Source organism: Acomys russatus, chromosome 4 (genome assembly GCF_903995435.1).
Source record: "Acomys russatus chromosome 4, mAcoRus1.1, whole genome shotgun sequence".
Taxonomy (NCBI): Eukaryota; Metazoa; Chordata; class Mammalia; order Rodentia; family Muridae; genus Acomys; species Acomys russatus.
This window is the reverse complement of record NC_067140.1, coordinates 5,746,594-5,774,542: the sequence shown is the minus strand read 5'-3', so window position 1 is coordinate 5,774,542 and position 27,949 is coordinate 5,746,594. Positions and strand designations below refer to the sequence as shown.

Genomic DNA, 27,949 nt, shown 5'->3' with positions numbered 1-27,949 from the left:
GCAGTCAGTGCTCTTAACCTCTGAGCCATCTTTCCAGCCCCCCACCTCCCACAATCTTTTAAACAGCACCCTCTCCCAGTGTCTACCAACAGGTGAGTGACACTTCTGATGCCCTGCCAGGCTGCCCCTTACTGCTGAGGTCAGCTAGGTCATTAGGGAAGCCGGTGGGATGGGCTGAGATGCCATCTTGGCCCCTTGCACCCCAAATCATTTGCTGATGGCCTTTATTACCGATTGTGAGGCTCAGCTCTGATGCTTGTTCCATCGGCACAGGGAGCCATCCCTGGTGATGGTTGAATGGTGCTTACAACCTCTGGTGTGTACCAAGCACTTCCACTGTGTTTGACCTTAATAAGATGGGGTATAGGGAAGGTTCACACTGCCCAACTGCACATGTGCTCACTGACTTCATTGGAGCAGCCACACAGGAGCTCCCTGTTGTCTGTGGACAGGACACCTCTGCAGATTTCCTTCCTCTCAACCCTGTGGCTGAGCTGGGGCCTCAGCAACCTGTGTTCGGCTCCCTGTGAGTCTCTGAAGGCCACCCTGTGGCCTCTCCTCACTTAGGGCCCTTAGCCCAGGGTGCTTTTCCAGAAGCCCTTCCCCTTCTAGCTTCTGTAGCCCCTCCCTTCAGTAACCCCCCTTTTCCTCTCTTCTCTTTAACCTCCTGCTTCCCACGCTTCCCCCTTGGCTTTCCTCTCATTGCAGTTTTTTGAGGCAGGGTCTCTCTGTTGTTCACTGAGGCCTCTGGAGTTTAGAGGTTAGAAGCATGTGCTTCCACACACAGCTTTGAGTCCTTTTTTTTTTTTTTTTTTTTTTACCCATTATTGCTACAGAGAACACTCGGAAGAACATTCTGGAAGCTTTTTCTCTCATTACCCATAAGTGGGATCCAAATTTCCTGATGAACAAAAATTTCACCATTTTTTTTTTTCTGAGGCAGGGTTTCTCCGTGTAGCCTTGGCTGTCCTAGATTCATTTTGTAGAGCAGGCTGGCTTCGAACTCAGAGATCTACCTGCCTCTGCCTCCCTGAGTGCTGGGGTTAAAGACATGTGCCATCATGCCCGGCAGAACTAAACCTTCCTACATGCACATAGCACCCCAACAGCCCAAAGGGGCAGAGCGGGCAGGACCCAGTGGGCCACTGGGGCCCACAGTCTGACACTTACAAGATGGCTCCGGTGAGTGCTCAGCTCTTAGTAAGCCATCCTTGTTTTCTCTGGCCAAGTTACATCTGTTCCAGAACCTTCAAGGTCCCCAGCTACCTAGAGCGCAGAGCAGCGAACTATGGTCTGTTTGTATTCACCAGTCATGCCCGCGTGTTCATGAACTTCTACCATTGCTTCCCTGAGGTGGGGCTGACTGCTCTAACAGGGACTACAGGACCTATGCAGCCTAAAGTATGGATCCTCTACAGAGCCCCTCCTAGAGAACACCGCGGACCGCCTCATCCCACTCTCAAGCTGCCTCAGACCGGCTGCCCCCAAAAGCCTGTGACGGAGGACATCTATACCACTATTTTAGAACCACTGCCCTCAAACCCAAAGAGATCCCTAGTGAGGTACCCCCACTTCCCTGGGACCCCCGACAGTGGTACCTGGTCCTTGTAGGTCACAGCTGACTTTGCAGGACTGTTGATGCTTCAGGCTTCTCATTTGGTGCTTTGTGTTGGCAGGGTCTCACATAGCCCAGGCTGGCCTCCAAGTCACTGTGTAGCCGTGGATGACCGTGAACGTTCTGTCCTAGTTTGTCTCCTGTCGCTGTGATGACTAAAAACAACCCGAGGACATCGAGGCATGATTTGCCCTACAGGTTAGAGCTCATCGACCATGGACACCAAAGACAAGACCCCAAAAGCAGGAAGCGAGGCAGAGATCAGAGAGATACTGTTTCCAGCTAGCCTCATGCTCAACTAGCTTGCTTATACGGCCCAGGCCCACAGGCCCAGGGATGGCCACACCCACCGTGGGCTGGAACCTCCCGCATCAGTTAACAATCAAGAAAATGTGCCATAGATATGCCCGCAGACAGCTCAATCACTGCAATCCTGCAGTTGAAATGCCCTCTTCCCAGGTGTGTCATGTTGACAACAAAATTAACTAGAGCACTCCTGCCTGTCCTGTCCTACCTCACTCCGCTCAGGTGTCCCTGAGATCTTGACTCACCAGAGAAGTCAAAAAACCCTTAAGTCCACCATTTCTCTATAATATCTACTCTTTCTTTGCGGGGTGGGGGTGGGGGGGGTCCTATTCCTCCTGTTTAGCACACAGGAGAATGGTTTTTAATACAGAAACGTCTACTGTTGAACATTTCTTTTTTTTTTTTTTTCTTTTTTTTTTTTTTTTTTGGTTTTTTTCGAGACAGGGTTTCTCTGTGTAGCCTTGACCATCCTGGACTCACTTTGTAGACCAGGCTGGCCTCGAACTCACAGCGATACGCCTGCCTCTGCCTCCCGAGTGCTGGGATTAAAGGTGTGCGCCACCACGCCCGGCTCTCTTTTTGGTTTTTTGAGACAGGGTTTCTCTGTGTGGCCTCGGCTGTCCTGGACTCTCTTTGTAGACCAGACTGACCTCGAACTCACAGCGATCCGCCTGCCTCTGCCTCCCAAGTGTTGGGATTAAAGGCGTGCATCACCATGGCCGGCTGAACATATCTTTTAAAACTGTAGTCAATCCCGTGTCTATGCAGTCCACTGATCTTGGCAACTTCCTTCATTCGCTACCGGGCAGACAGACAGATAGACAGACAGACAGGCACTAGACTGACTCATAGTATTCAAGGGACTCCAGGGAGGGACAAAGCCAGGCCCCCTCAGAGCTCCTGACTCAAAGTCCAGAACCTAGGCCTTTCCTTGCCGGTTTCAGGTGGGTGTGAGTGGCCATAGCCATGGGGTGGAGGGGCTCCTGCTTGCTGATGACGGCTTTCAGGCCCCGAGGTGCTCATTTGGAGGGGTGGCATGGTGCTTAGTCTGTGCTGTTGAGACTGGATGGGACAGGTGCCCCAAAATAAGGAGCTCCTAAGGGACCAAGGAGTCTTTCTGAACTCTGTCTCAACTACCTGCTTGTCCCTGGTGGGCCTCTGCCACCATAGGATGCCAATTCTATCACTTGGTTAGAGAGGGCAAGCCCACAGCTTGCAACACATCCCATATGTTTTCTTTAAAATATTGTAGATTGGTTGGTTGCTCGTGCTTTAAAAATAAAAAAGCCAGGCGGGGTGGCACACGCCTTTAATCCCAGCACTCAGGAGGCAGAGGCAGGTGGATGGCTGTGAGTTCGAGGCCAACCTGGTCTACAAAGCAAGTCCAGGACAGCCAAGGCTACACAGAGAAACCCTGTTGAAAAGAAAACAAAACAAAACGAAACTAGAAATAATCTAAAATATTGGTTTTTTTGGTTTTCTACCACAATGTGTGGCCTGGCAACAGCTGGCCTGCATTGGTTCGTGGCACGGCATCCACTGATTTGGGGTGAAAGGGCTCCCAGTAACAGACACGCCCCAGCCTCCTCACCCATGTCCTCATGCCTGACCACATGTCACAGGAGACCACGCCTCTTTATTTCCTGGCTGAGTCCTCAGGCCCTCCCCTTCCTCCCTCCCCTCTCTAAGCCTGCAGGCCCCCATGGAGGTGAGGCAGAAAAAAGAAGCTAATTCCAACACGCTTTATTGGGTTTAATCAAGGACCCCTGCATTTTTATACTGAGGCAGGAGTTCTTTGATTTTGTGCCGGGGTGCTGACACACCTTGGACAATCCTCAAGGGGGGAAGGTATTTCTGGGGCGCCATAAAAACAGGATAGCGGTGTTTCACCTTCTTCTGGAGGTTACACAAGTCCAGATTCAAAGACTTCGGGTTGTAGATCTCTTTCCTCTGGATAGGGGTTGGGGTGAACGGTTGCTTGTTGAGGGGCTCCACCAGCAGCCGCATCAGGTCCCTCCGGAAGATGTTCCAGTTGTTTTCCCTCAGGAACCTCTGACACAGCTCTTCATCGCTGAAGAGGCAAGCACAAAAGCTGCGGCGTCCCGGGGCCGCTGCCGCCCTCCGCCCTCCACCTGGGCTGAAGGATGCTCCCACTGCATCCTCTAAGCCCCAAACACGCTCTGCACCCTGGCTCTGCTCCTCCCCATATTTCCCCACCTCCATTGCCTTTCTACCTACTCAACCCCTTAAGCCTGTGCCACCCTCCTGCCATGGCCAGGAGCCACAGGTGGGGCCTACTGAGTGCCTGAAATGTGGCCAGTATGAATTAGATTCACAACCACAAAGAGATGTGGACTATTACTTTTCAAATGAATAACATGTTGAAATAATACTTATGATATATTGAATCCAAGAAAGTGAATTGAAGTTAACTTTTGTTCTTCATCTTACGACATAGCTAAACCAGAGATAGTGATATAGGCCTGTAATTCCAGTGCTTCTAAAGCAAACACAGGAGGATCACTTGAGGCTAGCCTGGCCTACATTGTAAATTTGAGAGTAGCCTGGACTATATAATAAGACACTGTCTCAAAAATGCAAAATAAAGCTGAGCAGTGGTGGCGCACGCCTTTAATCCCAGCACTTGGGAGGCAGAGGCAGGCAGATCATTGTGAGTTCAAAGCCAGCCTGGTCTACAAAGCAAGTCCAGGACAGCCAAGGCTACACAGAGAAACCCTGACTCGGGGGGGGGGGGGGGAAGGCAAGATAAAACAAGGCTAGCAGGATGATTCAGTGGATAAAAGCGCTTTCCACACAAGAAGAGAACTGACTGCACAAAGTTGTCCTCTGACCTCTGTACAAGCCCCATGGCACATACGCACCCGCACATACACACCATGAACACACACACAATAAAATAAATTGGAACTAACAGTAAGTAAGGCTATTGGAGAGCTGGTCATGGCACATGCCGGGACTCTCAGCACTCAAGAGACAGGAGGATGATGAGTTTGAGGCCAGCCTGAGCTACACAGCAAGTTCTAGGCCAGCCTGAGCAACATAGCAAGACCATATCAGGAAAAAAAAAATGTAGCTATCAGTCATTCGCTTTGGGAAAATGCCAATAAAACCTATATTGGAATGAGGGTACCTCCACAGTGAGACAGCACTTGCACCCACTGACACTGACTGACACAGCTGCCATCAGAAGCATAGAGATGTTTAGAATTTCCATGTGAGTGAGTTGAAGGTCCCCACAGGACTGAGGGATGTTAATTGGTGCAGCCACTTTGGAAGGCAGAGTCTGACAACCTCACAAAAGGTTAAACATAGTTACCACATGATCAGCAATTTGCCATCAAGAACATACTTTAGAGAAATGAAAATATGTTCATATACAAGCCTTCAAGAATATTCTCAGCAGCATTGGTTTGTTTTCTGTTTTTTTGTTTTGTTTTGTTTTTGTGCAACAGGGTTTCTCTGCATAGCCTTGGCTGTCCTACACTCACTCTGTAGACCAGGCTGGCCTCAAACTCACAGTGATCTGCCTGCCTCTGTCTCCCAAGTGCTGGGATTAAAGGAGTGCACCACAACCCTGGGCAGCAGCATTGTTTATTTCTTTTTATTTAATTGATTTATTCAGATTACATCTCAATTGTTATCTCTTTGCTTGTCTCCTCCCATTCCTCCCTCCCTCCCTCTTTCACCCTATTTCCCTCCCCTAGGTCTGTGACAGAGGGGACCTCCTCCCCCACCATATGGTCACAGCCTATCAGGTCTCATCTTGGTAGCCTGCTTATCCTTTGAGTGCCACCAGGCCTCCTCACCAAGGGGAAGTGGTCAAATATGGGGCACCAGAGTTCACATCAGAGTAGGTCTCTGCTCTCCACACAGCTGTGGAGAATGTGCTGTCCATTGGCTAGATCTGAATAGGAGTCCAATGCTTACTGCGTGTATTGTCCTTGGTTGGGGCAGTAGTTTGAGCAGACTCCCCTGGGTCCAGATCTGCCCGTCATGATGTTGTTCTTGTAGGTTTCTAGGACTCTCTGGATTCTTCTATTTCCCCATTCTCCCATACTTCTCTCACTTAGAGTCCCAATAGGAAGTCTCTACATCTATCCCAATCTCGTGGTAAGTGAAGACTTTCATGGGACATCCCTTTTGGGCTAGTGTCCAATTATAAGTGAGTATATACCATATGAGTCTTTCTGGGTCTGGGTTAACTCACTCAGGATGATCATTTTTAGTTCTATCCATTTGCCCATAAATTTCAGGATTTCCTTGTTTTTAATAGCTGAGTAGTATTCCATAGTGTACCACAGTTTCTTTATCCATTCTTTGAATGAGGGTCATTTAGGCTGTTTCCATGTTCTGGCTATTATGAATAAGGCCGCTATGAACATGGTTGAGCATATGTCTTTGTTGTGTGGTGGAGCATCTTCTGGGTATATTCCAAGGAGTGGAATAGCTGGGTCTTGAGGAAGCCCTATTCCCAGTTTTCTAAGAGAGCGCCAGATAGATTTCCAAAGTGGTTATACAAGTTTGCACTCCCACCAGCAATGAAGGAGTGTCCCCCTATCTCCACATCCTCGCCAGCATGTGCTGTCACTTGAGTTTTTGATCTTAGCCATTCTGATGGGTATAAGATGGAATCTCAGAGTCATTTTGATTTGCATTTCTCTGATGACTAAGGAGGTTGAGCATTTCTTTAAGTGTTTCTCAGCCATTCGGTATTTCTCTGTTGAGAATTCTGTTTAGTTCTGAGCCCCATTTCTTAATTGGGTTATTTGGTTTGGTGGTGTTTAATTTCTTGAGCTCTTTATATATTTTGGATATTAGACCTTTGTCAGATGTAGAGTTGGGTTGGTGAAGATCTTTTTCCAGTCGGTGGGCTGTCGCTTTGTTCTGTTGACAGCATCTCTTGCTTTACAGACGCTTCTCAGCCTCATGAGATCCCATTTATTAATTGTTGACCTTAAGGCCTGGGCTGTTGGAGTTCTGTTCAGGAAGCTGTCCTGTGCCAGCAGCATTGTTTATAATAGTGACAAACAGAAATAACCCAAATGTCTATCAACTGATGAATGAACAAAGTCTCTCCCCATCCCTCTCCTCTCCCCACCCCCTCCAAAGTTATTCTTTTACATGAAATGTCAAGAACATTCAAATCTCAAAGAGAATAGACAGGTGGCTGCCCTGGCTGGTCCTGGAGTCCTGATGCTACCTCGGTCTCTCCCTCACAGCATCTGAGGGTGAGACAGTGGAGTGGAATGGGCTTGGTTCCTGTTGGCTCTTTTCCTTCTGATACCTCAGCAAGGGCAGGGCACTGACAAGCCTTATCTGCACCCTATCCGTGGGGCAAGCCTAACACCCACTTGTAACCATGTGCGTTCCCTGGCTAAATGACACTGATCAGGACAAAGGCAATTGTGATCCCTAGAAGTCAACCTAAGAAGCCAGGTGGTGGTGGCACACGCCTTTAATCCCAGCACTCGGGAGGCAGAGGCAGGCGGATCGCTGTGAGTTTGAGGCCAGCCTGGTCTACAAAGTGAGTTCAGGATGGCCAAGGCTACACAGAGAAACCCTGTCTTGAAAAACCAAAAAAAAAAAAAAAAAAAAAAAAAAAAAAAACACCAAAAAACAGAAAGAAAGAAAGAAATCAACCTAAGGAAACACCCAGCAGTCAAACTGGCCTACATGGACTTTAAGTCCCAGTAATGTGAACGCCATAGGCTACTCACGATCACTAACTGTGGGCATCTCCTCTCAGCGCCATGTTGAGCGACATCATGTTGGTAACTGGAAATTGGCTGGATGGTATATTTACACCACAGAAATCAGCACATGTTTCCTGGCAAGATTGTCTCCTGCCTCCTAGCAACCTGGCTGGCAGACACTTACCAGCACAGGCACCGGACAGCCTCCTCTTTACAAGTTCCATTAACTCAGCATCCTACACAAAACAGAATGTTAACTGACTCTGGCCTAGCATTTACTACATGCCTAACCTGTACACTGGCTGAGTCTGTTTGCTTGTTTTTAGAGACAGGGTTTCTCTATGTAGTCTTAGCTATCCTGAAATTCATTTTGTATATCAGGCTGGCCTCGAACTCAGAGATCTGCCTGTCTCTACTTCCTGGGTGCTAGGATTAAAGGCGTGTACCACCACCACCTGGCTACCCTGACTAGACAGCTAACCCATCCCACAGACACAAACTACAGGCTTAAAGAGGCCAAAGGACCTTCCCAAAACCCATGAGGGGCAAGAACATAATCACAAACCCCTACAGGATTATTTGTTTTTTAATCCAGAGACCAGGGTAGACAAAACTGCATGTCACCTATGGACATTCTGGTCATACTGGTGTCTACCTTCTTTTTTTTTTTTTTTTTTGGTAGAAAAGAGCATCTGGCTCCAAACCCTGACCTCTTCTGCACTATGGCTATATCCCTGGACTTGGCTCTTCATTTTGTCCTGTGTGCCATGACCTGGGCTGTGAAGGGGGTAGTTTTTAGGTTGTCTAGCCTATGGCATTCACAAGACAGGTGCCTCAGTTTAAATACAAGGCCTTTGAGCTACACGACAGCTCTGTTTCCTGGGATTGGACCGTCTAGGAAACCCTGAGTTCAACAATTAGTGAAGACAGAATCCTGTTGGGCAACACGGAGATGGCACAGCAAGGCATTTGCCAGGCAGTGCAGGGGCAACTGTTCCGAAGAGCTGCACGGGCCAGCCAGAGGAAACCTCCCAAACACTGATCCCGCCCCACGCAGCGTGCCCGGTGAACGACGTGAGGAGTCGAGGCTCCTCAGACCATTTGTCCGGGAGGTTGGCCTGGAAGACTTTTTTTTTTTTGGAGACAGGGTTTCTCTGTGTAGCCTTGGCTGTCCTGGACTTGCTTTGTAGACCAGGCTGGCCTCGAGCTCACAGTGATCTGCCTGCCTCTGCCTCCTGAGTGCTGGGATTAAAGGCGTGCTTGGTGGTGCAAGCCTTTAATCCCAGCCTGGAAGACGTTTTTTAAATAGTCACACTCAGAATCCAGAAGCGAATGGCATCCTGAAGCTGAAAGAAGCCACCAGCAATTTCCAACTTGTTTCTCTCACCAACAGCTCCACACTTGGCCATACCTACATGCAAATTGTTCTTTGATTTGCTCATGATTTTTCTTTCTTTCTTTTCATTTTTGTTTCTGTTTTTTGTTGTTGTTTCTTTTTGTTTTTTTGCGGGGGCTTGTTTTGGTTTTGGTTTGTTTTTCTAGACACATTTCTCTGTGTAGCCTTGGCTGTCTGGAACTCACTCTGTAGACCAGGCTGGCCTCTAACTCACAGACAATCCACCTGCCTCTGTCTCCCAGAGTGCTGGGATTACAGGTCTGTGCCACTGCACCCGACTTGCTCGTGATTTTTCTTAAATTTACTCAGTTTCTTTCGTTTTTGTTTTTAGTTTTGGGCCAGAGCTTCATGTAGCTCCGACAGGTCTCAACGTCACTAGGTAGCCTTGAACTCCTGATCGTCCTGCCTCCACCTCCCAAGTGCTGGGGTTACTAGTGCGAGCTGCCATGGCCAGCTTCAGCACCTCCCACTTAAATGTCTAACTGCACTGTGTCTGTTGAGTCTAGGGTTTAGTAAGTTCATCGTGTTCTCTAGATCACACTAGAATCTGTACAGAAATGTGAGGACTATGGGAGTGGGGGTGGGGCAGAGAGGCGTCGATTTAACTTTTTAAAAAGTAAATGGCTAAACATACACGCAAAACCCAAATACAACAGAACATTAACATCGTCTGAATGAATTTTTAAAACCGAGGACATGACTGCTTCTAGGTATTGTTGAGAGTTTCATTGTAGACGTGAGAGCGAGCACAGCCAGAGGCATCTGGAAGGGGCCAGACTGAACCTGGCCAGCAGAGTAAACTAGGCCATGGAAGGGGAGGGGTGGGATAGCAGAGCGAGGAAAGAGGAGCTAAGAGAGGGGCTGTGGGTGGAGAGGCTCAGCATGTGCCTGGAGGCCAAGAGGCGGGACACCGTGCACAACCAGAATGGTGGAAGGGAAGTGTAAGCCAAGACCCTTCCAGGAGAAAGAGGTGTAGGCTAGGGGGGCAGGACATACTGGGAGAGCTGCCCAGTGTGGCTGGGGTGTTAACTGACACCTCAGTTACCCATTCCTCCTGGGTTTCTTTGAGACCTAACACTGGCTGCATCCTATACCAACAGAAATACCTATCTAGTCAATTTCTCTCTCTTTTTAAAATTTTAAAATGTATTTATATTGGGCTGGAGAGATGGCTCAGTGGTTAAGAGCACTGCCTGCTCTTCCAGAGGTCCTGAGTTCAATTCCCAGCAACCACATGGTGGCTCACAACCATCTATAATGTGATCTGATGCCCTCTTCTGCAGATAAAGCACTCACATGAAATAAATAAAATAAACAAATGTTAAAAAAAATTTATTTATATTATGTGAGTGTCCTGGCCCCATATATGTCTGTGCACCATGCATGTGTCTTCAGAGGTCAGAAGAGGGCATCGGATCCCTCAGGACTGGAGTTACAGTTGGTCACGAGTCACCAAGTATGTGCTGGGAAATAAAGCTGGGTCCTCTGCAAGAGCAGCCAGTGCTCTTAGCCACCGAGCCACCTCTCCAGCTCCAACAATAACTAGCCTTTTATTCAATCAAATCCAGCACCATTTGCTATGCTGTCCCCTCAGTGCGACACATGTGGATGACTGCCCCTGTCCTATTGTGGATACGATAGCTGTGCATACCTTAATATATATATGTAGATTTCTCCATATTTTGGCTTTATATAAAGGTGAATTCACAAGCAGATAGCCGGCTCAAAAGGGAAGGATGGTTTTAAAGCTAACTCTTGAAGCGCAGTGCTAAAAGTAGCATCAGAAACTCCGAGACTTGGGTAGATTAACAACCTACTTCATTTCATCCTATCGGCATGGGTCCTAACACTCACTCTCTCCCTCCCTCCTTCTCAATATCTTGCTAATGGGAAACCTTGTTCACTGGATCTAAACAATCTATGTACATTTTCAGCACTGACCTGGGATAATCCACGTCCATCTTTCTTATTATTTTTTCTGTCTCTTCATCAATCAGCTCATAAAATTTTTCTTTTCTCACCCGTATCAACTCTGTTCCCATGCTCAAAAGGATGAAGGTCCGAAGATCACGCTGGACTTCTGGGAGAAAGGCTTGGTGAATACCCTAGGGAGAAATTACAGAAAGTGAAGCCTCACAGAGCAGCCAGACCCACCTGTAGACTTTCTAGATGGAACCCCTGACACCTGGGTAGGGAGGAGGGTGTCTTTCTGGGGCAGCACAGGGCTCCACTCACTACCCACCAGCACAGTACCCAACCCTGCAAAAAGAAGGGCCTGTGCACGCCTCCTCTGTCCCAGCCCCACACCTGTGCACCCCTCCTCTGTCCTAGCCCACATCTGTGCACCCCTGCTCTGTCCTAGCCTCACACCTGTGCACCCCTGCTCTGTCCCAGCCCACACCTGTGCACCTCTGTTCTGTCCCAGCCCAGCACTGCAGGTTCTGCTCCCAGGGACCCTCACAGCACTGTGCTCAAACTTTCCCCATGTTCAATCTCCAATCTGCCCATTCATTCTGAGGTGGAGTATTGCTCTATTGCCCAAGCTTGCCTGGGTCTGAGGTCGTCCTGCCTCAGCCTGCAGAACAGGCATCATACCCATGTGCTTGGCCTTTGGACATTTCCCTCTGCTAAGTAAACCCATTTTCTCTTCTAAGACTCAAAAAAGAAAGACTAATCGTCTTCCAGGCCTTTTCCTTTTCAGCCATCTCCACGCCATCCTTTCCCCTAATGCTTTCTGTATGCCCACTGACTTTAAGAGCATTTGCTGTCTTCGCTGCAGCTCATGTAGGACCCCCTGCTGCCGGGAATAGTCCCTCTGTGGTTATCCACGCAAAGGTGACGGGCTACAGGTATGCCTACGTGCTAATACTTACAGGAACCCAATCTGTTCATGTACCTGTCTGTCTATCTATTATTTTTTAGCCAAGGTCTTTTTACATAGCCCTGAACTGTCCTGGATTCACTATGCAGACTGGGCTGTCCTGGAACTCACAGCGATCCACCTGGCTCTGCCTCCCCTGTGCTGGAATTAAGAGTGAGCGCCCCACGCCTGCCACTAGGCCTGCTTTAAGAGACCGTGCTGAGCAGGCTGAGTTGGGCTGCACTCCCGGATCCAGATGCTCACTCCAGCTTATCTGTGTAGACTCAGGCTAGGAGCAGAGACAGCACTAGTGGCCCCAGAGCCTCCAGCGCCCAGGGCTCAAGAATAAAGTGGAGATGGAGGAGACAGGCAAGGAGGAAGAGCCCTTGCCTAGCATGCACAGAGCCCTGGGTTTGAGCACCAGTACCACATATAGCAGGCACGGTGTGCGCCCCTTTAGTCCCAGCATTTGGAAACCTGAGACAAAATCGAGGGTTCAAAGTCATCCTCAACTACACGGTGAGTTCGAAACCAGCCTGGATTATATCAAACCACATCACAAAGAAAAAAAGGGGCAGGCGTGGTGGCACACACCTTTAGTCCCAGCATTTGGGAGGCAGAGGCAAGCAGATTGCTGTGAGTTGGAGGCCAGCCTGGTCTACATAGTTAAGTCCAGGATAGTCAAGGACAGAGAAACCTTGTCTTGAAAAACAAAAAAGAGGGCCGGGCGTGGTGGCACAAGCCTTTAATCCCAGCACTGTGAGGCAGAGGCAGGTGGATCGCTGTGAGTTCAGGGCCAGCCTGGTCTACAAAGCGAGTCTAGGATAACCAAAGCTACACAGAGAGACCCTGTCTCAAAAAACCATTTAAAAACAAAAAAGAAAGAACGAGAGTGGGGATCCAAACTGAGAGCCATGCTGTGCAATCCATGCAGAATTGAAAAGAATCTTGGCTTCTGAAGATAGATTGAGGTTAGACCTATAATCCCAGCTACTTAGGAAGCTGAGACAGGAGGACAGCACAAGGTCAGCCTTGGGGCTGGATGTGGTGGTGCACAGCTTTAAGCCAAACATTGGAGAGGCTGAGGCAAGAGGATCTCTTTGAGTTTGAGGGCAGCCTGGTCTACATGGTTGAAGTCAAGGCTAGCCTGGGCAACTTAAGTAAAATTCTGTCTCAAAAAGGAAAAAGAAAGGGTGAATGTTAGAGAGAGAGAGAGAGAGAGAGAAAGTGCTGGACAGTGGCTTAGTGGTGGAGTCCATGCCTAGCCCACGCAGCAATTGGGGGAGAGAGCAGATATATGTGGCTTTGGGCAAGTGGCATCTCCCTGAACTGTTTGTGCTTCTCTGATGTAGTCAGAATATCAGGTCTACATGTCTTTGGAGGAGTTGTCAAGTGGATTCTGGAACCACACCCCCGCACCCTCCCCAACCCGCCCAGTCCTCCCCAATCCCCCCCCCCACCAACCTAACATCAACTTTTTTTCTAGGACTTAAAGAATAGTCACCCACAAACACATCTGTGGTGACCTGCTGCTGGGGTCTCTCCGTGGTACAACTGGAACGGACTTATGCTACATTTCAAAAGCTGTTGACGGTCTCAACAAATTAGTGTACACAAGGAAGCCTTGGGGGCAAGCTGCTGCCCATCATCCTGAGCACAGTGGGCACCTTAACCCTTCTCACCACGGCCAGGCCTTGCACAGAAACCACATGGCTGACCTTCACCTCACAGGCCAGAAGAAATAGACACAAATTTAATCTTCACAACTGCTGGGATTCTCACATTCGGCTGTGGGAAAGCATGACTCAGAAAAAAGAATTTGCTTGTTTACAGTCATGCCTCATATAATCACAGCCTTGACAATGGTGGTGGTGCTGGCACCAGCTGATGCTTACCGAGCAGCCTCTAAACCCCAGGCCCCCTCCTGGCTTCCAAGTGTGGCTATCTGTTTAAGTTTCATAAACAAACACTGATGTGTGGCTCCTATGCGGTTCCTCATTTTATGGGTGAAGATACTGAGCTTGCTACTGGGCTAGAGAGACGGCTCAGTGGTTAAGGGCACCACCTGCTCTTCCAGAGGTCCTGAGTTCAAGTCCCAGCAACCACATGGTGGCTCACAACCATCTATAGTGAGATCTGGTGCCCTCTTCTGGCCTGCAGGTGTACATGTAAATAGAGCACTCATACATAAAATCTTGAGAGGAGAGAGAGGACTGGCTACTGTTAACACAACACTGACTACAAACCTAAGATTTAACCCTGCTCTGTCTTCAGAGTCCACACTTTTTGCAAACACAACATGAGGAAACTGAGGCACAAAGAGTTAAGGGATTTGCCCAGGATAATAAGACACACAAAGCGCCTGAGGTGGTGGCACACGCCTTTCATCCCAGCACTGGGGAGGTAGAGGCAGGTGGATCACTGTGAATTTTAGGCCAGTCTTGTCTACAAAGCAAGTTCAGGACAGCCAGGAGTACACAGAAGAACCCTGTCATATAAAACCAAGAAAAAAAAAGTGGCCTTGGCAATGCTGCCCAGGACAGCAGTGCAGCCCCTGGCTGATATGTAGCAGTCATCAATACTGGCCATCCTCAGTAGCTTCTTGGGCACAAGAGCAGAGACGATACCAGTGCCTCTGGGGGCAGGGATGAGATGCACCAAAACAGAGCCACAGCAGCCTGTCACCTTGCACAGAACAGTGTGTGGCTTGCCAATCTTGTTCCCCCAGTAGCCTCTCCGCACAGGGACGATGGAAAGCTTGGCCAAGATGATGGCCCCTCGGATAGCAGTGGCTACCTCCTTGGAACACTTAACACCAAGACCAATGTGACCATTGTAGTCCCCAATAGCAACAAAGCCTTGAACCTGGTCCGCTGGCCAGCCCGTGTCTGCTTCTGCACTGGCATGATCTTGAGAACCTCATCCTTTAGGGATGCGCCCAGGAAAAAGTCAATAATCTCGGATTCCTTAATGGGCAGGGAGAACAGGTAGATCTCCAAGGACTTGGTCTTCATGTCCTTAACCAGCCGGCCCAGCTTGGTGACAGGGATCCACTCCTTGTCTTTGGCTTTACCTCCACGAGCCCCACGGCCTCGACTGTGGCCCCTAAGACCACTGCCAAATCTGAAGATTTATTACTATTTTAAATTTATGTGTCTGTGTGAGTAAATGCCACCTGTGTGCAGGTGCCCCTGGAAGCCAGAAGGGGCGTTCGATCCCCCAGAGCTGGAGTTACAGGTGGCTGTGATTCATCCAGTGGTGCTGGGAATCAAACTCAGGTCTTTTGCACGAGCAGTCTGTGCTCTTAACTGCTGAGCCATCTCTGTTTGAGCTAAGCCTGAGTTCACAATGATGTCTGCAACACTAATCCATCCCCATATGCACCAGTCAGTCTAGCTTCTAGCCCCTTTACCTAGTGAGCCATCTCACCTGCCCCCAGACAAGTGACTTACAACAGCTACTTTGCTAGAACCACCTGAGAGTTTTAGGAGTGGTTTGTTTTTGTTTTTTAAGACAGGGTTTCTCTGTGTAGCCTTGGCTGTCCTGGACTCCCTTTGTAGACCAGGCTGGCCTTGAACTTACAGTGATCTGCCTGCCTCTGCCTCATGAGTACTGGGATTAAAGGTGTGCACCACCACCACCCAGCCAGGAGTTTTTGATCCTTTGAAATTGTGTTTGTAGATAGCCATGTTGTCTGCCAATGGCTCTGCTGAGTCCTCAGTCTGGGCAGCCTCCCTCCTTAGCACTGGGGATTCACTTAGGATCCCATGCATGCTGGATAAGGGCCTCATTAGAGCTGCATCTTTTGTTTTGTTTTGTTTATTTATTTAGCTTTATTTAATGAGTGCTTTGTCTCGACAAGCTTGCATGTGCCCAGGGGGCCCATTGGATTCCCCCCTGAAACTGGAATTACAAATGGTTGTGAATCATCATGTGGGAATTGAACCCAGATCCTCTCTGCAGGAGTCACAAGTGCTCTTGGCCACTGAGCCATCTCTCCAGTCCTGTTTGTTTGTTTAAAACAGGTCTTGCTAAATTGCTTAGGCTGACTGTGAACCAGTCTCATATGGGTGGTCAACTCAGGGTCGTGCTCAGTCCTCCATGACTGGGTTAGAGTTCTGTTTTGTTTTTGTTTTTCCAGACAGGGTTTCTCTGTGTAGCCCTGGCTGTCCTGGACTTGCTTTGTAGACCAGGCTGGCCTCGAACTCACAGTGATCTGCCTGCCTCTGCCTCCCAAGTGCTGGGATTAAAGACGTGTGCTACCATGCCTGGCTTTTTTTTTTCCCAAGACAGAGTTTTTCTGTGTAGCCCTAGCTGTCCTGAACTCACTATTTAGACGCGACTGGCCTGTGACTCCAAGACCTGCCTGCCTCTGCTTCAGAGTGCTGAGATTAAAGGTGTGCACCAACACCATGCCGGGTTAGGGTTTTCAGTGGTCTGATTTTTGGAATATTTTCAGATTTATGGAAAATATGAGTAGGCGGCCTTGGACTGCAAGCCCGTAGCACGAAGCCTACTGGACAAGAGTGGTAGGGGCTACACCCCTGCCTCACTACCTCTCCAGTGTTCCAAAGGAGGTCCAGCACTTTCAGCTATAAACATTCTCCTTTCTCTCTTCTCCTTTCTCGTCTTTTAAAAATAGATTTATTTATTAATTGCTGGCTAAGTGTGTGTATATGCAGGTACCCACAGAGGCAGAAAAGGAATCCCCTAGATCTAGAGTTAAAGTAGCTGTGAGCTGCCACAGCAGTCCTCTGCAGGAGCAGCAAGAGCTTTTAAGGAGTGAGCCAGCTTCCCCCGCCCCTTATTCTCCCTCTCCCCCTCTCTCCCCATCTCCCTCACCCCCCCCCCCTCTCCCCGCCTACCATCCCTCACTGCAGTGCTGAGGAGAGAGCCCAGGCCCCCTAGACAAACACTGCACTGTTGAGCAGCGTCTTCAGCCCCATATACACATTTATTGTCTGTCCCTGCACAGCCCAGGATTGCATGCAACTCCCAAGCCTCCTGTTTTAGCACTGGGATCATAGACATGTGCACCTCAGCAGACTCCTCCATAAATACTCTTTATTTGTATCTCCCAAATAAAGACATTCAGAAAGGCGATGGTATACAAAGTACTGGGTTTCGTCAAGGCACCTTCCTGTGTAGGGACATGTGTGGAAGCCAGAGGTCAACTATGTGGCTATTCCTCAGGAGCCGTCTACCTTGTTTTTGGAGACAAGATCTCTTTGGCCCAGAGTTCACCAAGCATGAATCCACCTGTCTCTGCACACCTAGAGCCATTACACCCAGCTTTCTCACATGGGCTCTGGCTCAGATTCAGGGTGCTCGTGCTTGCACCTAGCATCTTGCCAGCTAAACTCTCCCCCGGCTCCCCACTGTCACGGCGCTGCCACAGTTGTGTGCAGCGATTATCTTTACTCATCTCTCTCCTCTCATGATGCCAATAAGCAGACTCTTAAAAGATCAAGCACAAAATATCCTTATCATGTCTTCATTTTATTGCTTTGCCTCTTTGAGACAGAGTCTCACTGGGTAACCCTGGTTGGCCTGGAACTCACTATCTAGCCCATGCTGGCCTCAAACTTAGAAAGATCCGCCTGTCTCTTCCTCCCAAGTGCTGTGATTAAAGGCGTGCACCACCATATTCAGCTGTAGGCCCCTTATATCTTTTTTTTGGTTTTTGTTTTTTTGTTTTTTGAGACAGGGTTTCTCTGTGTAGTCTTGACTCTCCTGGACTTGCTTTGTAGACCAGGCTGGCCTTGAATTCACAGCAATCTGCCTGCCTCTGCCTCCCAAGTGCTGGGATTAAAGGCATGCACCACCACTGCCCGGCTGGCCCTTATATCTTGAAAGCTAATGCCATTTCTTTTTAAATGATTTATGTCTTTTTATTTTCTATGCATTGCTGTTTTGCCTGCATGTGTGTCTAGGTGAGGATTTTGGATCACCTAGAACTGAGTTACAGACAGGTGTGAGCTGCCATGTATGTGCTAAGAATTGAACCCAGGAGCTCTGGAAGAGCAGCCAGTGCGCTTAACCACTGAGTCATCTCTCCAGCCCCATTCTGAGGATGTTGGATCCCCTGGAACTGAGTTACAGACAGGTGTGAGCTGCCATGTATGTGCTAAGAATTGAACCCAGGACCTCTGGAAGAGCAGTGTGTGTGTGTGTGTGTGTGTGTGTGTGTGTGTGTGTGTGTGTGTGTGTGTGTACTGCAGTCATATGTAGAGGTCAGAGGACAACTTTTAGGAGTCAGTTTTCTTTTTCCACTGTGTGTTCCAAGGATCGAAGTTAGGTTGTCAGCCTTGAGCTTTTGCCCCAAGCCATCTACAACCCAACACGGTTTCTCATATCATCCAACATAGAAAGATGCGTTTTCTAAGCCTTTCCATTCATTGCAGCCCATCTGTGCTGTGTACTAACTTGAAGAAGGCTCCTGGTACACTTACCACAATGTCTCCTTCCTGCACCGTGTGGACCTTCATGTAGACCCCCGCTACGGCCTCCTTGGGGAGTTCACCAAACTTGGTGTTGACCATGGAACATTTGACCGGATGACCGTACCTGGATCTGAAATGTGACAGCCTATTAGAACTGACCCATAAACCAGCCAGATAACCAGGCCTTAATAGTCAGCGCCTGCATCACTGCGGACAAGGAGAACCCTCCTGGAGAATTCACACCTCCAAAGAAGGCGAGAAAACTCAAAATCAGACCCTAAGCGAACCTGACTGCTGCTGTCTGGGGTCAGACATGTGGAAGAGAGACTGGGCTTGAAGAGAAAAGGACCAGGGACCTTTTAGTTGCCAGAAGGCTGTGTCCCCAAGAGCAGGTGACCCTCTGCGGCTGAGTCAGCCTGCTGGACAAGAAAGTCCAGGCATCAAGTCCAGGCTGCATAATTCGAACTTGGGTCTATTTAATTCAAAGCTCCTATGGGGAAGGAGTTCCTAGCAACCAGAGCTGCCTGCAAAGGCGGCTGTTCAAAGGCCTTGGGACACAGTAGAGGTTGGGGCTTTTGGATGGGAAGGCAGAGTAGAGGTGGCTGCTCTGTTTATAAAGATAAGTTTTCCTGGTTGGCCTGAAGACCTTGGACTTTGTCCAAACCGGGGTTAATTTTACACAGACAATCCTGTTGCTCTGTCTTTGTTTTTTGTCTACAGCAGCAGGAAGGCAGAGGCCAGGTGGGTTAGCTCAGAGGAAGGGAACCGAGGACCAGCTCACTCAGCCCATTCACAAGTCAGGCTTCATGCCCGCCCCTCCCAGAAGAGCGCCAACTGGGCAGGTACCCTGTAGTCCCTGTCTCTTTTACTTCTGGGTCCACTTTGTCCCTTCCCCCTTACTGACTCAGCAGAGACATCGGGTCTGTTTTAGCTCTACCCTTAGAAAAGCTGAAACTAGGAATATTCCACCAGAAGAAAAAGAACGTGGAAGTCATGGGTTGCTGCTCTTATGGAGTCCAGCAGCCCCAAAGTGTTAGTGGATAAGTGACAATGCCATCAAAGAAACAGGGACGGTGACACGGACCCCACTATTGCTATTTTTTCCTTGATTAAAGAAAATATTTTATCTGTGTTGGTGTTTTACCTCTATGTATGTCTGTGTGAGGGTGTCAGATCCACTGGAACTGGAATTACAGACAGTTAGTTGTGAACTGCCGTGTGGGTGCCGGGATTTGAACCTGGGTCCTTTGAAAGAGCATCCAGTGGTCTTAACCACTGAGCCATCTCTCAAGCACCCTTCTTGATATTTTTATTTTTTATTGTTTTGAGACAGGTTTTTTTTCCTGTGTATCCCAGGCTGTCTTGGAACTCTATGTAGACCAGGCTGGCCTCAAACTCACAAAGATCAGCCTGCTTCTGCTGGGATTAAAGGCATATACCACTATACCTGGCTTTAATATCTTACAATACTTGAGTTTCAGATGGGAAGGGGAAATGGGTGGTACTGCTACAGGCCCAGGTGTGGTCTTTTTCTGCTCCCCAGGTCCCTAAAACATAGGTCTCAGCGTGACTCTGTCACTTGCCATTCGTGAGACTCATACCAGATGAAAGACAGATGTTTGACAGCTTCTCAAGCTTGAATCTTGGCTTTACTATTTCCTACCTATGTGACCTTGAGCAAGCAATGTCACCCCTTGGCGCACACCTTAGTTTTCGCACTTGAAAAAAATGGGAGTGAAAACCACAGTACCTTTAGGGACATCATGGCGGTCACTTAGATTGGCTAACGCTGGGCACTAAGCATTTCTGTCGGCATTAAGTGTGATTTATTAATATTTCATGTAGCCGCTGGCTTACAATGACCCTGAGACTCAGAAACCACTGTCTACAAAGCACAGGCTTAGAGACTCCTGGGCCAGGGACACAGAGCCAAAGCAAGTGCAAACTGGGATTTGAACCTGAGTAGGCAGTCTCCCAAAGTGGAGGCAAAAGGGCCCAGCAATACGGACACAGAAGGACAAGCCAGAAGCTCCTCCCTGACTTTTTGTCTTTGAACATATTACTGTGGTGGCCCCAAGGAAACAAACGGCCAATGGCAATTATGTAGCCATTGAGTCAGAGGCAGTAGATGCACGTCCCGGATGCCACACTCAGGACTTGCCTAGGCTGCCTTACCCCAACACCTGTCTATCTAGGGTTGACCCTTTGGCCACCTCTGCCCCATCCCCAGCATCTCTGATGTCCTTCCTTCACACCCACATCTGACTGTCCTATCAGCAAAGAGCTCAGCTTACTTGACCTTCGGGCCCAGCAACTTTGGAAGAGTGTTTTCTGTCTTGTTGATCTCACGGAAGGCCATTTTCTGCTCATCTCTGGCTTTCTGCAGGCGTAGAAGTTTCAAATAGCTGAAGTCTTGTAGAGGATAGGATTTGATCCGGAATTCCGTATATCTTTCCATAGGAGACACTTCTGTAAGAGAAAGCACAGTTACACAGAGAAACTCTGTCTCAAAAAACCAAAAGAGATAGATACATAGAGAGAGAGAAAAAACAGAAAACACAGCAGTGGGCCTTGAGCAGTGTGATGGCGGAGTTAGAACAGAGAATCCTGCCTGAGCTATCTGGGGCATGGAGAAAAGAAAGAAGGGGTACGGGGGTACACGCCAATCCCAGCAGCACTTGGGAGGCAGAGGTGGCAGATCTCTGAGTTTGAGGCCAGCCTTTTAGGCTAGCCAAGGCTACAGAGCCAACGAAGGAGGAAGAGGAAAAAGGAGGAGGAGGAGGAGTCGGCACCTTATAGCACCTTCCATATACTATCCTCGCTGGCAGCCCCATACTAGATCTTTCCACTGTTACACTAGATGAAGAGCAAAGCACTTAAGTTGCCTTCTGAAAGACTGACATTCAGTTTGAACTCAGTTCTATTTTATTCAAAGCTCCTCTCTCGCTCCTAGGAGATCACGTTTGGGGCTGGAGATGTAGCTCCGTTGGTAGAGCGCTTGCCTTGCGTGCACAAAGCTCTGAGTTTGATCCCAGCATCCATGGAAATAGTTGGGCATGGTGGCTTGTGCTTACTATCGCAGCAGTGGGGAGGGAGAGACAGACAGATCCTCAGGGCTTGTCTCAAAAAACAAAAAGACAAAAATAAATAAAAAATAAAAATGAATAAAAGTAAGGCTCAACTCTACACTGCCTTTAGGAGACTCGTTTTTAAAAGGCACTTGCCACTGGGTGATGGTGTGGTGCACACCCTGGGGAGGCAGAGGCAGAGGCAGAGGCTGGTGGACCTCTGAGTTTGAGGCTAGCTTGATCTACAGAGAGAGTTCCAGGAAACCCTGTCTGTGGGGTAGGAGGAAGGCACTGGCTGTCAAGCCTGGCAATCTGAGTTCAACCCTCAGACTCCACCTGGTGGAAGGAGAAAATTAACTTCTAAATCTTGTCCTCTGACATGCAGGCATGCCCTTCCCACCTACAACAAACAAAAATGTTTTCAAAGTGTAAAACAAACTCGTCTTAGTGACCTTGAATGTCATTCTGTGGCCCAGCACTTCCCCAGCCTACATTTTAAATACAAAGACACTCAAAAAGTAAACACAAAAGGATAGAAAGAGAAATATCAAACTAATAGTAATCAAAGGAAGCTAAATTAAACAGTATCAGAAAAAGTAGACCTTAAGTAAAGAATGTTCCAGAGACAAAGAGGTTCATTTTAGGCCAGTAACATAGCTCACGGTAGGGTATCTGCCTGTCCTGTGCAGTCTGGGGTCTAGTACCTCAAAAAAAAAAAAAAAAAGTTTACTTTTTTGTCTTGAAGAGGTCAATTCTATGGTTCCATAGGATACAGAGGGGGTTGGAGGAGGGGGAGGGGAAGAAAGAGGAAACAGTAGCTCTGGATTAGCTGCTCATAGAGAGCTCAGCAAGGGTACGCCCTGCAGCAAACAACAGCATATCCTTTTCAAATGCAAATGGAGCCTTTACCCGAGAAGATTGCTTTCTGGGCCTTAAAACAAATTTCCACACATTTGAGAGGATTCAAACTGTACCGAGTATTTTATCATAGAAATGATAAACAGAAAGATAGCTGGATGGTCCCCAAATCTTTGGAAACTAAATAACAGCACCCTGATTAATATTCAGTGGGTCAAAGAAGAAACCAAAAGAGAAATTTGAAAGTATTTAGAAGTGGACCATAATAGAAACAGAGCATATCCAAATTTGTGGGTTGGCATTGGTGGGGAGCTGGTATGAGAGCTGCCATTCCTCTTAGCCTGTCTGTCATCTTGTGATACTTGTGGCAAGAATCCACCATATATTCATGCATCTAGGAAGTGGTCTATGAGTTCTGTATATTCATTTAATAGCCAAATAATTCTATGATATAGGGAACACAATTTACATTTTACAGGACCCAAGGTGACACTGATGTACAAGGAGACAGTCATTTGTCCAGTGTCACACAGGACCCTGTAGTCAGAGCCTAGGCTCTTTTTTTGTTTTGTTTTGTGTTTTTTTCAAGACAGAGTTTCTCTGTATAGGCCTGGTTGTCCTGGAACTAACTCTGTCTGGGCTGGCCTTGAACTCACAGAGACCCGTCTGCCTCTGCCTTCCAAGTGCCGGGATTAAAGGGGTGTGCCACCACCACCACTGGAAGATCCACTTCTAATCAGGATCTTTCAAGTGGGAATCCTTTTTTCTTCCTCCCCCCCCCCCCCCCAAGACAGGGTTTCTCTATATAATAGCCTGGCTGTCCTAGGACTCTCTTTGTAGAGCAGGCTGGCCTTAAACTCACAGGGATCCACCTGGCTCTGCCTCCCTGAGTGAAGTAGGAATATTTTAATCCAGACCTTCTGAGCTGGGAACAGCCACCTCTAAGCTGGGCCACACCTTCTGCAGGAAGCCTGTTTAAGGACATGGAAGAAAGAGGCTTTTGCTCTTTGCTTGCTCTCAGCTTCCTAGCAAGCCCGTTCCTTCAGTGGCATTGGAGCCTACTGACTTCTTTGGGGTCCCAGAACACACTGGAGACCAGCTGAGACATTTCGCTTTGAGGACTGAAGAGCCACTGGATTCTTGGACCTTCTGTTCATAGGCAGCCATTGTTGGATTTGTTGGACCGTAGCCTGTAAATCATTCTATTAGAGGGTGCATTTACATATACAGATTTATAGATATAGATTCACACTACAACATGTACTCTAGAGATCCATGACCAATATATCCTTTGTATGACCAAAACGTGTCCATAAACAGCCAAACTACTGAGTATATGCAGAATTCAGTGCATAACAGCAGCTACTCATGGCATATATAAAAACTTAGATAGGAGCCACAGAATACACAGACACAATCGCATCTCAGGACAGACCTAAAATCATCCACAGTAGCAAAGATGTGAGAGTCCACTGACTCTGAGCCACCCTGAATATACACAAGATGGCTGAAATGGCCCCAGGCCGCAGGAACACAGCTCCCTAGGGAGACAGCTAGTTAATAAACATTTCAGATTCACTCTATGGTTTCAGCGGGACAGACATGACAGAGGACAAATAGGCTAGCCCGAGAGCCGAGGTGGAACATGCTGCTTCATCATGAGAAGCCGAGGAGGATTCTCGATGTTTCCTCTAAGATGCGAGAAGCAGGAGAGAGCTGGAGAGAGACAGGGATGGGGGGGGGGGGTGGTGGTGGTGAGAGGCATGAGTGGGTGCTCACATAGAAGACTCTAGAGAGAGGGAGGGAGCAGCCTAGCCAGCAGGCAGGACCAGAGATCAAGTTCTTAGAGCTGGGAGAAAAGGAGGGTCAAGGCCAGGGGATGCTGGTGTACAGCTTTAATCCCAGCACTCGGGAGGCAGAGGCAAGTGGGTCTCTGTGAGTTCGAGGCCAGCCTGGTCTACAAAGCAAGTCCAGGACAGCCAAGGCTACACAGAGAAACCCTGACTGAAGGAAAAGAAAAAAGAAAGTAAAGAAAAGAAGGACCAGAGTAGACTTAAGATGTCTACAATTCTGAGGACTGGGGACTGGGACCAGGACAGGGCTCTGGGGACATAATCTTTCCCCTGCAAGCTCTGCTGTCAACTGCCAGAGGTAGCCATGTGACTTACCATTGAGGTGAACTCTCAGAGGTTTATGGTCCAACAGCTCCAGCTGCTGCCAGACCCACTTGTAATAGGAACTCGAGGCCACAAGGTCCAAGAGCCGCAAGATTTCACAGCTGCCCTGCACACGTCAAGGAGACACAAGCAGAGGGTTAGACGCGGGAGAGGCAAGGCAGGTCAAGCTTTGAAGGTAAGCTTTGTGTCCACCCGACCTAAGCCTATTTTGTTTTATTTGCTCAATGCGTGTCTTTCCATATGTTTTCCTTAATAAAAAATGTTATCTCTGTGTAAATATTCAAACACCAAACGAACTAAACAGTACTGACACTGACAAAAGCCGCCATGAAGGATGTAATGACACAGCTGGTGGTGCTATGATCGGCACATTACACATCCTGTTGATACTGAGGTTTCTTTTAAATTTATAATTATTTTCCAGTTAATTTGTGATCTTAGAGATGAGCCCCCCCCCCCCCCCCCCCCGCCGTGGGGCTGAAGAGAAACGGCTCAGGGGCTCAGGGGGTAAGCTCACTGCCTGCTCTTCCAGACAGGCTCAGTCGCCAACACCCACACAGCAGCTCACAACCAGCTGTGACTCCAGTTCCAAGGGATCCGATGCCCTCTTCTGGCCTCTGCAGACACCAGGTGCACACATGGTGCACTTACATACACCCAAGCAAGACATCCTTACACATAAAACAGAACAAAAACACTTGAAAAAAAGAAAAGAAGAAGAAGCAGCAAAAAGTCACTTAGGTTCCCATGGACGGTGAGTACGATGGATGACACAGCTCAGGTAACCCCAGCAGGCAAAAATGTGGGGTTTTTTTGTGTTTTGCAAAGGCAAAACAAGAGGAGGAGGAAAGTATGGTAGCACACTTTTAATCCCAGCACTTAAGAGACAGAGGCAGGCAGATCTCTGTGAGTTCAAGGCCAGCCTGGTCGATATAGCAAGTTCCAATACAGCCAGGGCTATACAAAGAGATCTTGTCTCAAAAGACAAACAAACAAACAAACAAACAAAACCCCCAGTTATACATTCATTCATTCCCCAGGCCAAACATTATTCTATGCTATTACTTTTTGTGGGGGGGTTTCTTTTTCAGAGACAGGTTTCTCTGTGTAGCTTTGGCTGTCCTGGACTTGCTTTGTAGACCAGGCTGGCCCCGAACTCACAGTAATTCACCTGCCTCTGCCTCCCGAGTGCTGGGATTAAAAGTGTGCGCCATCACGCTCAGCTTAATTTTTGGTTTTTTTTAAAGGACTTTTTTTTTTCGAGACAGGGTTTCTCTGTGTATCCTTGACTGTCCTGGACTCATTTGGTAGACCAGGTTGGCCTGGAACTCACAGTGTTCTGCCTGCCTCTGCCTCCCAAGTGCTGGGATTAAAGGCATGTGCCACCACCACCCAGCTAGGACTTTTTTTTTTTTTTTTTTTTTAGTTTTTTGAGACAAAGTCTCTCTGTGTTAGCATTGGCTGTCCTGCACTCGCTTTGTAGACCAGGCTGGCCTTGAACTCAGCGATCCTCTTGCATCTGCCTCCTGAGTGCTGGGATTTAAAGACACATATATTTATTATTATGTATACAATGTTCTTTCTGCATGTACACCTGTAGGCCAGAAGAGGGCACCAGATCACATTATAGATGGTTGTGAGTCACCGTGCGGTTGCTGGGACTTGAACTCAGGACCTCTGGAAGAGCAGTCAGTGCTCTTAACCTCTGAGCCATCTCTGCAGTCCCTAATGCTTTCATTTTTATTCGTGTATGTGCATGCGTGCATGCATGTCTGGAGAGAGAGAGAGAGAGAGAGAGAGAGAGAGAGAGAGAGAGAGAGAGAGAGAGAGAGGGAGAGAGAGAGACAGAGACAGAGACACCAAAGGGCAACATCAGCAATCTGCCTCAATCATTCTCTACCTTTTTTTGGAGACAAGGTCTCTCACCGAGCTTGGAGCTCTCAGATTCATTAGAATCCCTGACCAGGTCTCAACAGTCGAGTAAAACAGAACAGCTGCATTTACTAATGTCATTCCATTAACATGCGGTTCGGAAGCTGGTAAAAGTGCTCCACGGCATGGCCGGGGAGGTAGCACAGAGGTTAAGAACCCTGGCTACACAGCTGGATGCACATGGTGACTCACACCTGGAATCCCAGAACTCAGAGGAGGAAAATGAGTCCAGGACAGCCAAGGCTACATAAAGAAACCCTGTCTTGAGCCTCTACCCTACCCCCCCAAAAAGAAGTGCATCAGGCCAGGTGTGGGGCACATATATTCTTAGCATTAGAGAGGCAGAGACAGGGAGATGAAGAGTTCAAGGCCACTGTGGGCTACATCGGGAAACCCTGTCTCCAAACTAAAACGATGGCTGGTGTATGGAAATGAACAATCAATATAAACTAGCTCTTAAAAAGAGGTGGAGCTGTGTGTCGGTGATAGATCTCTAGCCTATCCTGTTGAGGAGCCTGGGTTCAATCCCCAGCACGGCAAAAACAGGGGTGTCAAGACCACTTGCACAGAATAAAATATGCACACTTCCTAGAAATCCCACACACCCTACCAATTCTAAGCCACTTTTGTTGGCGTCGTCTGAGCTACTCTCCAATCCATGCTCACAGACCAACCAGGCTTTGCCAGACAAAGCTGATGGCACCATTTCCCTGGTGAGCTCAGTGCAAATCTCTCACCCTCACATGAACCACGTGCAATAAGTGGAGATGCCTGGTGGCTCTCCCACTTGCCAATGCTGTAAGCTCTTTGATGACTCCAAGTAACAGGGGACACCTGCCATAGCACGAGCGCGAAGGTCAGAGAGCAGCCTTCAGGAGTTGGTTCTCCCCTTCCACCACATGAACCTCAGCGACTGAACTCAGGTCATCAGGGTTGGTAGCAAGCTCCTTTACTCACTGAGCCATTTTGCTGGCCCTATGATCATTTTTTTTTATTTAATTCCTTCCTTTCTTCTTTCTTTTCCTTCTCTTTCTTCTTCTTCTTCTTCTTCTTCTTCTTCTTCTTCTTCTTCTTCTTCTTCTTCTTCCTCCTCCTCCTCTTTTTCTTCCTCCTCCTCCTTCTTCCTCTTCCTCTTCTTCAGTTTTTCGAGACAGGACTTCTCTTGTAGTCCTGGCTGTCCTGGACTCGTTTTGTAGACCAGGCTGGCCTCAAACTCACAGAGATCCACCTGTCTCTGCCTCTTGAGTGCTGGGATTAAAGGTGTGCGCCACCATGCCTGGCTCTAATTCTTTCTTCTTAGAACACCATGGCCTCAAGTTACTGGAGGCACTAGTCTTTTTAGATTTAGGCAGGAAGAGATCTTTCCACTTGCAGGAATTCCTGCTTTGTCCTCCTCCTATGGGCGCCCAAAAGAACTGGTTCATTTGTTTCCTCTCTTATTACACTGTCCTGTCAAGCTTGGGCCTCCTTTTCCCACTGTGTCTTCAGAACCATCGAATGCCCAGCATAGAGGCACTTGACACAGTCCTTATCCAATTAATACTTATTAAGTGTCCTGTCCCATGCTTTTAAAAATCACT

At 48.2% G+C, this 27,949-nt stretch overlaps 1 protein-coding gene across 1 annotated transcript in view; it reads right to left on the bottom strand.

The window, feature by feature from the left end:
• Positions 1-3,668: 3,668 nt before the first annotated feature.
• Cnbd2 (cyclic nucleotide binding domain containing 2) overlaps positions 3,669-27,949 on the bottom strand; it is a 48,550-nt gene continuing 24,269 nt past the window's right edge. The window contains exons 9-13 of the mRNA XM_051144948.1: positions 24,429-24,543; positions 20,629-20,803; positions 18,344-18,464; positions 10,973-11,136; positions 3,669-3,992 (exon numbers count right to left, since the gene is read on the bottom strand). Of these exons, the coding sequence (XP_051000905.1) occupies positions 3,674-3,992; positions 10,973-11,136; positions 18,344-18,464; positions 20,629-20,803; positions 24,429-24,543 (894 nt within the window). The 3' untranslated portion in view covers positions 3,669-3,673. The remainder of the gene's footprint in view (positions 3,993-10,972; positions 11,137-18,343; positions 18,465-20,628; positions 20,804-24,428; positions 24,544-27,949) is intronic.